Here is a 12,446-nt window from a genome sequence, read left to right as displayed (position 1 = left end):
TGTATGTTTCAATCTCTATGTATGTATGTATGGTGTTGTGGTTTTCCTATTTTCTTTTTTTCTGCCTTGAAAGTGAGAAAGAAAAAGAAAAAATTTGTCAGAGACTATCTCACTCTCATCACAACAACAACATCAACGATACACTGATCAACATTACCTTGGAAAGTTGCCATCGTATTATTGGGCATACTAATCAATTATAATAAATAATTTTTAATTTATCACAGATTGGATTAATATATTTAAATAATATTTATTCCTCGATTTATACATATTATACACATACACATATCAATAATTATTAGTGATGATTAGCTCAAAATCAAGACCATACTCAATAGCCAGGGTGTATGCTGATGTGAATGAAAATAAGCCTACTGAATATTGGGATTATGAGAATCATAAAATACAATGGGGGCTTATAAAGAACTATGAAATTGTGAGCAAAATAGGAAGAGGCAAATATTCCGAAGTTTTCCAAGGTGTTAATGTTTTAAATGATGAACCATGTGTCATCAAAGTATTAAAACCAGTTAAATTGAAAAAAATATATCGTGAAGTGAAAATATTACAAAATTTAACTGGAGGACCAAATATTATTGGATTATTGGACGTTGTTAGAGATGAACAATCTAAAATTCCTGCATTTATATTTGAAAGAGTTAATAATGTTGATTTTAGAGTTTTATATCCTAAATTCACTATTAAGGATATCCAATATTATTTTACACAACTTTTGATTGCATTAGATTATTCTCATTCTATGGGTATCATTCATAGAGATGTTAAACCACAGAATATTATGATTGATCCCATGAACAAAAAATTGCGTTTGATTGATTGGGGGCTTGCTGAATTTTATCATGCTGGAATGGACTATAACGTTAGGGTTGCTTCTAGATATCACAAGGGACCAGAGTTGTTGATTAATTTACAGCAATATGATTATTCACTTGATTTGTGGTCGGTGGGATGTATGTTGGGTGCAATAATATTCAAGAAGGAACCGTTATTTAGAGGAGACTCAAACAATGATCAATTAGTGCAAATTGCAAAAGTTTTGGGAACAGAGAATTTAATGAAATATGTCAATAAGTATGGGATAAAATTGAGTTCAGAATATGATGATATTTTGGGTAATTATCCAAGAAAACCATGGAGAGCTTTCATCAATAATGATAACAGACATTTAATCAGTGATGAAGTACTTGATTTAATAGACAGATTGTTAACATATGATCACCAATTGAGACCAACAGCTAAAGAGGCCATGGAACATCCATTTTTCAAGATATAGAGGTATAAATATAAATACAATTAGTCATTGCTGCATATAAATGTGTCAAACACCCAACTGACACTAAAAATATTTATTGTCTAAGTAAGTAATAAAATGAAAATTGATACACCAGAATTGAAGGAGAAGGGGGGGGGGGGGGGAAAGAAAACAAAAAAATGTATGCAATACAAATAGAAACGCCTCTATTATCATAGTTATCATTATAATTTAAACCCATTCTCAAATCTTCGTATAAACTCTTGAATATCATAAACTTTATTGTTGGTGAGCAGTAAATGGAAGTCTAATTTTTGTTGCAACTCATCAAAAATATCATCACCTTCATCAGTAGATGTTGAAGAAGTTAAATCGAAACTAGAATCATTATTCGAAGATATTGGGGAAACCTTTATAGGTATTAGTCTAGTGAAAAATTCAAGAGTTGTATTTGAAAAGTCGGAAGGAACCAATTGTTCTTGTAACACTCTAAAGAGTTTATCATGATGGCAATTATTGTGTCTTAATATAACAGTTTTAAATTGATCAAATAATTCTGGTGTGATATTATTAAAATCAGGTAAATCACAAGCTTCAAAATATTTCATGGGGAGTGTTGTTTGCAAAGAAGATTCAAACATTTCTAATTTATGGAAAAACCCTAAGAAATATTCAATTGTAGTTTCACATTCAACTTTTACCAACTTGTGTTTTGTTTTCACTTGTTTGAGTTTATTTAATTTGGCAAATAACTCTTCACTATTAGTGTTTAAGATAACTTCAGTGATTTCTGCTAAAATCAAAGAATCTAATGTTATCAATTGTTCTAATTTAGTGGAAATAGGATCTATGTTTAATGTCTTGCTAGCAGGAATATAATCAATATCACCAAATAACCCTAGCATGCTTTTAATTGAGCCAAGGGTTTGGATAATTTGTGGATAACTTTGGTATACCAAGTCAGATTTAATTTCAAATCTAAAGTTTTGAAATCTTTGTAATATATTGACTAATGAAGTTAGTTTTATATTTAAACAATCAAAATTTTTTTGGAAATGAGATAGTTTTGTTGAATCTAAAAGTGAATCTTCCAACAATTGTAAACAAGACAATATATCCATGGTAAAATCATCTTTCAAATCAGAAATATCCAAAGATAATTGGTTGATTAAAGTGTTTAACTGGTTCGAAAGTTTCAACGCATCTGACTCATATTGACTTTTTAACTTGAACATTTCAACTGTTGCTTTAATTATTTCATCAAATCTAAACCGATTATCAACAGTAACATTATTGTAACTTTTTTCAATTTCAAAAATTTTATATAGCTCGACCAAAAACACAATCATACATTTTTCGTCATTATATTGGAAATCATCTGGCTCTATTAGTTTGGGGAACGCTATAGACTCTTCAAGATAATCCAATAATTTTGATAAACTAATCCCACGAGGTATATTGGGATCATAATTAGATATTATCTCACATAAAATTATTTCTGGTTCATTGGCCCAGTCTTTACTAAAATTTCTTATAGATGTATCAGTTAAAATTCCATTAATCCATTTTAATAAAGTGGTTTTGATGCCCAGATAAGTTGGAGTTCCAGGAAATACACTTGAGGTATTGAATATAAATAAAGACCAAACCAAGCCCAATGTTAGTTTAAGGTTACCATCAAAAATGTTCTCTGGACTTATGGAAGTGACATTGATACTGAGAATCATATTTAGAAATTTGAGTAAATCCTGGAGATTTTCTAGTTTTTGTAATTTGAAAGTTGGTTTATTGTATATAGGTGTGAGATAATATAAATTGCCTTTTTTATTCATTGGATGGTCAGGATTTAAAGTAACTTCATAAATTAATCTATTGACAAGCTTAGTCAATACTAAACTATCATGTAAATCACTGGTTAGATTGTTGATTGTTTGGGAAATGTTTTGGCAGGTTGAAGTAGGTGTTTGAGGGCTTAAAGTATCTTCAATAAGTTTTGTATTAACCCATCTGACTAATGTTGCCTCTTGTAAATATTCCCAGGGTGAAGCTTGTTTTTGAAACATGGTTTGAAATGACTGAAATGAAATTTTTTTGGGGCGGAGATGATAGGAGGATTTAATTTTCGGATTGAAGATGAAAAATTGATTAAAACAGACTAATGAATTAAAGGAGGAAATAAATAAATAAATAAATATCCAACGTATATGTATTATCAAGGATTATCTCGAAATGTTAAACATATGTTTCACAACTGTTTAAGTAAAACTCTAAACTTTTGGTGGTTGCGAAATCGAGTTGATTCAGTGAAGGGTAAAAAGTAAAAATTGAAACAGGGAAACCTACTACAATTATATATATATGTATGTATGTACTTGAAAGAATTTTAATAACAATTCAAATTCATTATTAAAAAAAAAAAAAAAATAAATAAAGAACATGAAATGTCTGAACTGTGCATGCAATTGAATGATGATTATCGTACTTCAACAAACCATGCATTAAACTATTGTTAGGTGAATTTTGTCGTGGCGAGAATCGTTACTAAAATACAATACATTTTGTGTAAGAGAGGAAATTTATAATGATAAAATTTCACGCGATTCTTTCTTTGGTAACAATAATTCATAATCTCCATCAAACGCCATTGTATAGTAGGAGTAGAAGACTTCCTTTCATCTTTAATTAAAGCATTTTTCTATATATTGCTGGTCTACACAAAATGCATTGTTTAGATGAAAATATCGATTCACCATAAAAATTTAAAGGCAATGGGACCAATGACATTACATTACGCGTTTAATATTTTTGGACTAAAATAGAAGAATAAACAAGGTACAAGCAATCATATCTTTGTATTCACATTACTTCAATGTTTGCAAGTTTTAAACAACAATATCTATTTCTTTTGAATGAGCAAATACTATTACTACTACTACCAAGGCAAAGACAAACAAGAATACTAAGGTATTGTTCACATGAAACACAAGATGGAGAGCTGAAAAAAAATACCAAGGTCAAATTATTATAGTTACATCCTGGAATGTTAAGGGTAAATTGGTTCGGAACAATATATCATTATCATAATCATCATCATAATGTAAATCCTTTGGTGGGGGGGGATCACCTGTCCCAAAATGGAAACTATATTGACGTTTTGGGAGAAAAAGTTTTTAAATTTTTTTTTTTCTTCCTTCTGCAGCTATTAATAAATGTCAACTGTCTTTGATCTTTAATGTATCGACTGGAGACAAAATATTAACAACTTTTACACGACTCTTCTTTTCCCGTTCTCAGATTGTATTTGAAAACTAAAAAAAAATTTTGAAAACTGTGGATATCAACTTCTATAAACCTGGTTGTATTACTAACAATATTAGCAATGTCATCTGATCCATTAACTTCAAACGCACGTCCAGCAACAGATTCATTAATTACAGTCCGAATCATAAAATCATTTCCTTATAGAAACGTGAAAAACCATATTATCAAAGATATTGATTTGAAATCAACCACTCCCAAAGAACTATTAGAAAAATTGCATGAAATTATTAATACTACAGGCGCTTTAAGACCATATAGAAATGTTGAATATAATTCAATAAAGATTTACACAAAAGCCCATGGATCAAAATCTATGAATTTAGTTATAAATTTTGAAAATGATGAAGATTGGGTTTTAGTAAACCCAAATAAAAGCGGAGATAAAGAAAGCTTGTGGGATTTAGATATACGGAATGAAACGGAATTAAGTTTATTCAATTGGGATGATTACCTTGCATATAAAGAAAATCCCGTTGAGAAATGGTAAGATGAGTATGGGGTTTCTGGGATTTTGGATAGAATAGAGAGAAAATGTGTCATGTATATCTGGATGATAATAAAGCTAGAATTCAGACTATTACTTTGTATATAAAACAAATGTCGATAATTGCTTATAATGTACAATAAGAATCAGTAGATTACGTAATGTATGATTCAGACTACATAGTGTCTGGAATACTAATAGATACTTAGCAATTCCTGTAGTGACTCCTCTATCGTTTGTATACTTTTACGATTTTAAACGGATCATCTTTGATTTGCTTCTACGGGATACTGACACACAAAAAATGGTGATAGTGGTGTCTACTTGTTGGTACCAGAGCAAAGTCCACACCAAATAATAATGCGGCTTACACTGAAATACCTCAATCGGCATCAAATATCGAATCAGATTCCACATATCCTACAAATACTTTGATGTTGCAAAATGCGTTTCCGTATTCAAACTGGGTTTAATACTGTTTGCGTGTGTGTGGTCATGGAGGAGTCATAGTATCTAACAAAGTGAAAGTAAATGTGCGTGCCAATTTATATAGTGTCGCACTGGATCTTCTAAGTGTAGTGTTGCATTCATTCTTAAGATGGTTATTTTTCAGCCAATAATATTGAGGGTTTTATAATTGTTAACAAACATTTTGTCCCGGCTATATACAGTACCCAATAAATTTTCATTCAATGGAAAGAAAATGAAGAAGAAGAAGAAAAAAAAAACCTGAATAGAAAACAAAATTCAATAATCACTTAAATCCTACAGTTTAGTCAGACTCTTTAACTACTACCTGTGATAAGAAAAGAAAGTAGGAATTGTTCTAAATAATTATTCCAACCTGTTTGATTTTTTTTGTTTTCCCTTATAAAGATAATTTGAAATAAGAAGTTGTTTCAATCTAGAGAAAATATATCATTATCAACAACAACTACAGCAACAACAACAACATTAACAACATCTATTCCATCGAACACATTCCAGTCCTCACGAGTTTACTATAGTATAGGTTTAAATATTAAGTTTGACAATGTTTAGAACAGCATATAAAACTATGAACCAATCAATGGTTCAAAAATTCATTGCTGGTGGTGTTGGTATCACTGGTTTAACTGCATCATATTTGTTGTATCAAGATTCTATGACTGCTGATGCTATGACTGCAGCAGAACATGGTTTACATCCACCAGCTTACAACTGGCCTCATAACGGTATGTTTGAAACATTTGACCATGCATCAATTAGAAGAGGTTTCCAAGTTTATAGAGAAGTTTGTGCTGCCTGTCACTCTTTAGACAGAATTGCTTGGAGAAACTTGGTTGGTGTTTCTCATACCACTTCTGAAGCTAAAGCTATGGCTGAAGAATTAGAATATGACGATGAACCAGATGATGAAGGTAAACCAAGAAAGAGACCAGGTAAATTGGCTGATTACATTCCAGGTCCTTATGAAAACGAACAAGCTGCTAGAGCTGCCAATCAAGGTGCTTATCCACCAGATTTGTCTTTGATTGTTAAAGCCAGACACGGTGGAAGTGATTATATCTTCTCCTTGTTGACCGGTTACCCAGACGAACCACCAGCAGGTGTTGTGTTACCAGCCGGTTCCAACTATAACCCTTACTTCCCAGGTGGTGCTATTGCTATGGGTAGAGTTTTGTTTGATGATTTGGTTGAATACGAAGATGGTACTCCAGCTACCACTTCTCAAATGGCTAAAGATGTCAGTACTTTCTTGAACTGGGCTTCTGAACCAGAACATGATGACAGAAAGAAATGGGGGTTGAAAGCTCTTGTTGTTCTTTCTTCATTGTATTTGTTATCCATCTGGGTCAAGAGATTCAAATGGACTCCAATCAAGAACAGAAAATTCAGATTCGATCCACCAAAGAAATAAATTTAGTTGAGCATGATAGATAAGGGGGGAAGGTTTAGGATGAAGTAGATTTTCAGTCATTACAAAGAAAAAGAGAAAGAAAAAAAAATTATAAAAAAAGAAATTGGAGTCTATGGGCTTTCTGTTTTTATCTGTAAAAAGAGTTTTGTTCTTTTATATTTTGTTTTCTTTTTTTTTTTTTTTTTCTAAAGTTAATTTAACCGTTTTGTTTATATAAATGAAAATCTTGAAAAAACAAAAAGAATATACGAATATTAAAGTATTTATAAATTTGTAAGTTGGTTTTGACTCAGTTCAGATTTATCTGATCTTTCGTCTCTTGATTTTGTTAATGGCAACACGACCTTCTTCTTTTTCTCTTCTGGCGAAATTACAGGTGAATTTTTTTTTATTTCTCGCCGAAAGTTGCTCTCTGATTTTCGTGTTACGTTTTTTTCCTTCGAATTTCTATGCAATTCGATTCTTTGTTCATGGATTCTGTATTGATTTTATAATTTAGGAGAATATACCCATTTTGTTGTATTACTTTTCCAATAAACTCACCAATAGTCTTTTCAAAAATCATTGTTAAATTTTGTATATGTAGAATTTTCTGGAATTTAGTATCAAAAAGAAAACCCCACTTCAGTCTAAAAAGTGGTATGGATGGATGTACATATTTACATTTAATACCAACACAAAAAGAAAAAAAGCACACCCACCACCCACACACCCACTCACTCACTCAACAAATTCTCGACTATTTAAATCATCAAACTTTTCTTCCCTTGTTTTTTTTCGTACTCTCTCTCTCTCTCCCTCCCTTTCATCTTCGCCGAAAAAATTCTCCTTAATTATATATTTTTTTTTTAATTACTTTTCTTTTTTTGATCACTTTGTTGTGTTTTTCCTTCTTTCACAGATATTATTTAACTTTACTTTTTTGCTTATTTATTTTATCAACGGTTGTTCCAAATACCTAACTTTAATATATTCGTCATTGTTACTACTACTGTCATAGTTTTATAAGTATCACTATTATCATTTATTTTATTTTTTGCTTTGCTTTGTTTTGTTTTGAGGGAATTTACAAAAAAAAAAAATGGGAAGTTCATCCAATAATGTCCAACAAAAAGCTACTACTAGCGTATTAGAAAATGAAGTCAACAGCTCAAAATCATCTGTTGTTTCATCAACATCTTCTGCAAAAGGGTTGCTACGTGAAACTACTAATCATGGTACTATCGAAACATCCTCGGTTCAGATATCTGAATCAGAAGCTCGTCCATCAAAAATGGTACTTGCATTAACACTTGCATCATCAATTTCTGGATTTATGTTTGGGTATGATACTGGTTATATATCTTCAGCATTAGTTCAAATTGGTACAGATTTATCAAACAAAATTCTAACATCAGGTGAAAAGGAATTTATAACTTCTGCTACATCCTTAGGAGCTCTTCTTGGTGCTATTATTGGTGGTATATCAGCAAATTTGATTGGAAGACGTAGAGTATTATTGGGTTCAAATATCATTTTTGTTGTCGGTACAATAATACAATTGGCTGCCCATACTGTCTGGACTATGATTGCGGGAAGATTTGTTTTAGGTTGGGGAGTTGGTATTGCATCGTTGATTGCTCCTTTGATGATTTCAGAATTGGCTCCTGCTCAGTATCGTGGTAGATTAATTGTTACTAATGTCATTTTTATTACTGGTGGTCAATTAGTGGCCTATTTCATAAATTGGGGTCTTACAAGAGTGGACCATGGTTGGAGAGTATCTGTTGGTTTATGTATGGTACCTCCAGTTCTACAATTTATTTTATTTTGGTTTTTACCAGATACACCAAGATTCTACGTGATGAATGGGAACTTTGAAAAGGCAAGACAAGTTTTAAGAAAAGTACACGTTGACCCTTCAGAGGCCTTTGTTAGTGCCACTATTGACGAAATGATTGCCTCCGATTCAACTGTCCCAGGTAATGGACCTTTACAAAAGGCATGGAAATCTATCAAGATTATTCATACCACTCCAGGAAATTTCAGAGCTTTGATACTTGCATGTGGTTTACAAGGTATACAACAATTCACTGGGTTTAACTCGTTAATGTATTTTAGTGCAACCATCTTTGAAACCATTGGTTTCCATAATGCCACAGCAGTTTCTATTATCATTGCTGCCACGAATTTTGTGTTTACAGGAATTGCCATTTGCATTATTGATAAAGTTGGTAGAAGAAGAATTTTGTTGGTAGGAATGCCATGCATGTGCATCTCATTAATTGTCTGTGCTGTTGCCTTCCATTATTTAAATGTCGATTTCAGCACTGGTACAGTTGTATCTAGAGGGATCAATGGTTGGGGAATTGTTGTGATAATAGGAATGATATTGTATGTTGCTTCTTATGCTATAGGTATTGGTAATGCTGCATGGGTTGGTGTTGAATTGTTTTCAGATGTCAATGTACGTTCCATCGGTGCAATGTATGCTGCATGTACAAATTGGGCCGGTTCCTTGGTGATCGCTTCGACATTTTTAACAATGTTGGAGAATATAACTCCAACAGGGACATTTTCATTTTTTGCTGGGTTATGTTTTATTGCCTTCTTCTTTGTTTATTTCTTGTTGCCAGATACTGCTGGTTTGGAATTGGAAGAAACCACAGATTTCTTATCCAATGGTTTCAATGTAAAACAAGCTGCTAAATTGTCAAAGGAAAGAAAGAAACGCTCTAAGTTTGCTAAATCAAAACCAACTGTATAAGTTCAATCTAGTAAGTATACTAAATATGATTTGCATGATTTTAAACATTATAATAATATTATATAATATATTATAAGAAAGAGAGACAAATCTTGGAAGTATCATCTGTCGTGTGAGCATGTTCAATAATATGCAGAATTTATCAGATTGCGAGAAAGCAAGTCAAAGAGAGAGAGAAAAAAAAAAGATGATTTTGGTGATGTAGTTGTTGTGTCTTAATTTTTTTTTTTTTTCCGCTTTGTCTGTGTTTTCTTAAAATTTAGGATTGATGTTGATTGAAGTGACTTTGCAATCCTAATTCCACTCAGCATTGTTCAAGTATTTCATTTCCACCACCTTTTCAGAAAATTACATATATATATAATCATAGACATTTATTTTTTTATTTATTGGTTTAAGAGAAAATAATGTCTGTTATTGCTAGTCATCATGTGGCGAGGTCAAATGATCAAAGGCAATATGATACACCGAGCGTACCAATAAATATCGCACCTGATTCAGAAGGTCACATTCATGAAATGTCTCGATTAAAGGATTATGAAGTGATAGAGAAACTTGGTCAAGGAACATTTGGGGTTGTTCAAAAGGCAAGATCCAAAAAAGATGGTCTGTTAGTTGCAATCAAGCAGTTGATCAACCATTCTGCAAAGGAAGGTTTCCCCATCACTGCTATGAGAGAAATTACTATCTTGAAGCAATTAAATCATCAGAATATCTTAAGTATACAGGATATGATATTTGAAGAGCCAAAAATGAACAATCGAGCCGATATTATAACTACAAGAGGCTCTTTTTATACTGTGACCCCATATATGTCAAGTGATCTTGTTGGATTACTAGAGAATCCCAAAATTAAACTTGAAATCGGGCAAGTAAAATGTATTATGCAACAATTATTGACAGGTATTCAATATGTGCATAACCAAAAGTTTTTGCATCGAGATATTAAGGCAGCTAACATTTTGATCGGTCAAGATGGTGTTTTGAAAATTGCAGATTTTGGTTTGGCAAGAGTATATCACGGTAACGTCCCAAGACTAGGGATGGGTCCTGGTGGAGGGGAAAAAGCATATACCGGGTTGGTTGTGACTAGATGGTATCGACCACCAGAAATATTATTAGGAGAAAGAAAGTATACCACCGCAGTTGATCTTTGGGGGATTGGATGTGTATTTGCCGAATTATTTACTGGGAAACCAATTTTGGTGGGGAAATCAGATTCACATCAGGCTCAAATTGTTTTTGAATTAGTGGGGTCACCATTGACATGGACAGATGCTGCAAAACTACCCAATAAAAATGAGTATAGTTGTGGTTTGGCTTGTAAACGAAGCCTAGAGGCAAAGTTTGCCAGTATCATGCCTACTGAAGCTATTGATTTGTTGAGTGGGTTATTAACATTAGATCCTTATAAGAGACTTAATGCTTTGGATGCTTTGAATCACAGATTTTTCAGTACTGATCCATTGCCATTATTACCAACAGAAATGCCCAAATTTGAAGAAAGTCACGAAATTGACAAAGAACGGTTCAAAAAATTAAAAGATAAAGAACAAGCTGTCAGTGAGTTAAAGCCACCCACTGAAATACGTTACGACAATCATTCGGAATCAAGATACAATGCGGACCATTCTATTTTTGGTAGTGGTGCTGGTGGTGCTGGTGGCAAAGAAACAAGTTTTAGCACTGGGAAAACAGACTATAACGACCATTATGAACTGAGAGCACGCAAGGACTATTACGAACTGAGAATACGAAATGACAATAAGGATTCATATGATGCTTGGGGAGAATTTGAGCCGACTACAAGACAAGAACAAAGACGGAGGGATGCTCACAATAGAATTGACACAGGTGGAATGGATACCTACATATCAAAGACTACCACAGCAAAGCTCCGAGAACACATTGGCACAGAGTCTTTACTGAAAAAATATGAAAATTATCAACCAATAAATGTTTCCAAAGAATCAAAACCTTCATCTCCGTCCAAACTGCAGTTTATTTCACAATCAAAGGCAGATTTCACTAGTAAGACAGCAGTTCAAAAGTTTGCATCTAGAGAAAACTCACTTGAGAGGAAACCGGGTTTGAATGGTGTTCGTAGCACTGCCGATGTGGAGCCACCAAGAGCAAGGGCTCGTGGGCCAACTGACATATTTGGAAGACCCATGGGTCCAAGTAGTACTCAAGTACAACAGACCAGGAATAAATCGTTAGAGCGACAAAAAGATCCTATGAAACCAGCAAATGGTCTGAATGATGACAGGAGTAAGAAACCACCTTTGGAAGAGAAGAAAGAAGTTGTCAAACCAAGTTTGGCAATTCCAAAAATTAAAAAAAGCAGTTCTTTAGTGCTGTTGCTGTCCAAATCGGTCACAGCACCTGCTGCTTCTAATCCATTGAAGGTTACAAAAAGGTTGGTTAGTAGTCTGACACCACCAGCACCATTAAAGAAACCAAAAATATCCAAGACTAGTCTGGAAAGTGATGTGAGTGATGTTGAAGATGACAGTAATTTCACTGGTGAGAATGCAGTTGTATTTGAAAGGTTTATGGCATTTGAACAATTACAAAGATTGCCAGTTTATAAAAGAATTGTAAATGAGAAAATGAAGTTTAAAAAATTATCAGAAAGTCACAAATCTATGTAATCTTGTATAATATTTGTAATAGTGTGAATTAATAGAGTTTATAAACAAAACAAAAAAAAAGAAGT

The 12,446-nt window shown here is 32.8% G+C and overlaps 6 protein-coding genes across 6 annotated transcripts; 5 read left to right on the top strand and 1 right to left on the bottom strand. All coding sequences in view use genetic code 12, as the record gives it.

The window, feature by feature from the left end:
* Positions 1-307: 307 nt before the first annotated feature.
* CD36_19500 (casein kinase II subunit alpha', putative) lies at positions 308-1,297 on the top strand (the record flags this gene model as incomplete). Its single annotated transcript, XM_002418384.1, has 1 exon — positions 308-1,297. The coding sequence occupies one exon, from the start codon at positions 308-310 to the stop codon at positions 1,295-1,297; it is 990 nt and encodes a 329-aa protein (XP_002418429.1).
* A 203-nt stretch (positions 1,298-1,500) lies between these two features.
* Positions 1,501-3,339, bottom strand: CD36_19490 (actin-binding protein, putative; the record flags this gene model as incomplete). The annotated part of the gene is made up of 1 exon (XM_002418383.1): positions 1,501-3,339. The coding sequence occupies one exon, from the start codon at positions 3,337-3,339 to the stop codon at positions 1,501-1,503; it is 1,839 nt and encodes a 612-aa protein (XP_002418428.1).
* Positions 3,340-4,655: 1,316 nt separating this feature from the next.
* On the top strand, positions 4,656-5,084 carry CD36_19480 (conserved hypothetical protein; the record flags this gene model as incomplete). The annotated part of the gene is made up of 1 exon (XM_002418382.1): positions 4,656-5,084. One exon carries the CDS (start codon positions 4,656-4,658, stop codon positions 5,082-5,084), a length of 429 nt encoding a protein of 142 aa, XP_002418427.1.
* Positions 5,085-6,114: 1,030 nt separating this feature from the next.
* On the top strand, positions 6,115-6,981 carry CD36_19470 (complex III subunit cyt1, putative; the record flags this gene model as incomplete). Its single annotated transcript, XM_002418381.1, has 1 exon — positions 6,115-6,981. One exon carries the CDS (start codon positions 6,115-6,117, stop codon positions 6,979-6,981), a length of 867 nt encoding a protein of 288 aa, XP_002418426.1.
* Positions 6,982-8,062: 1,081 nt separating this feature from the next.
* Positions 8,063-9,727, top strand: CD36_19460 (myo-inositol transporter; the record flags this gene model as incomplete). Its single annotated transcript, XM_002418380.1, has 1 exon — positions 8,063-9,727. The coding sequence occupies one exon, from the start codon at positions 8,063-8,065 to the stop codon at positions 9,725-9,727; it is 1,665 nt and encodes a 554-aa protein (XP_002418425.1).
* A 407-nt stretch (positions 9,728-10,134) lies between these two features.
* CRK1 (Cdc2-related protein kinase, putative) lies at positions 10,135-12,381 on the top strand (the record flags this gene model as incomplete). The annotated part of the gene is made up of 1 exon (XM_002418379.1): positions 10,135-12,381. One exon carries the CDS (start codon positions 10,135-10,137, stop codon positions 12,379-12,381), a length of 2,247 nt encoding a protein of 748 aa, XP_002418424.1.
* Between the last annotated feature and the right edge of the window lie 65 nt (positions 12,382-12,446).

This window comes from Candida dubliniensis, chromosome 2 (assembly GCF_000026945.1).
Source record: "Candida dubliniensis CD36 chromosome 2, complete sequence".
Taxonomy (NCBI): Eukaryota; Fungi; Ascomycota; class Pichiomycetes; order Serinales; family Debaryomycetaceae; genus Candida; species Candida dubliniensis.
The sequence above is the reverse complement of the archived record's forward strand: the minus strand, read 5'-3'. Positions and strand labels throughout refer to the sequence as shown.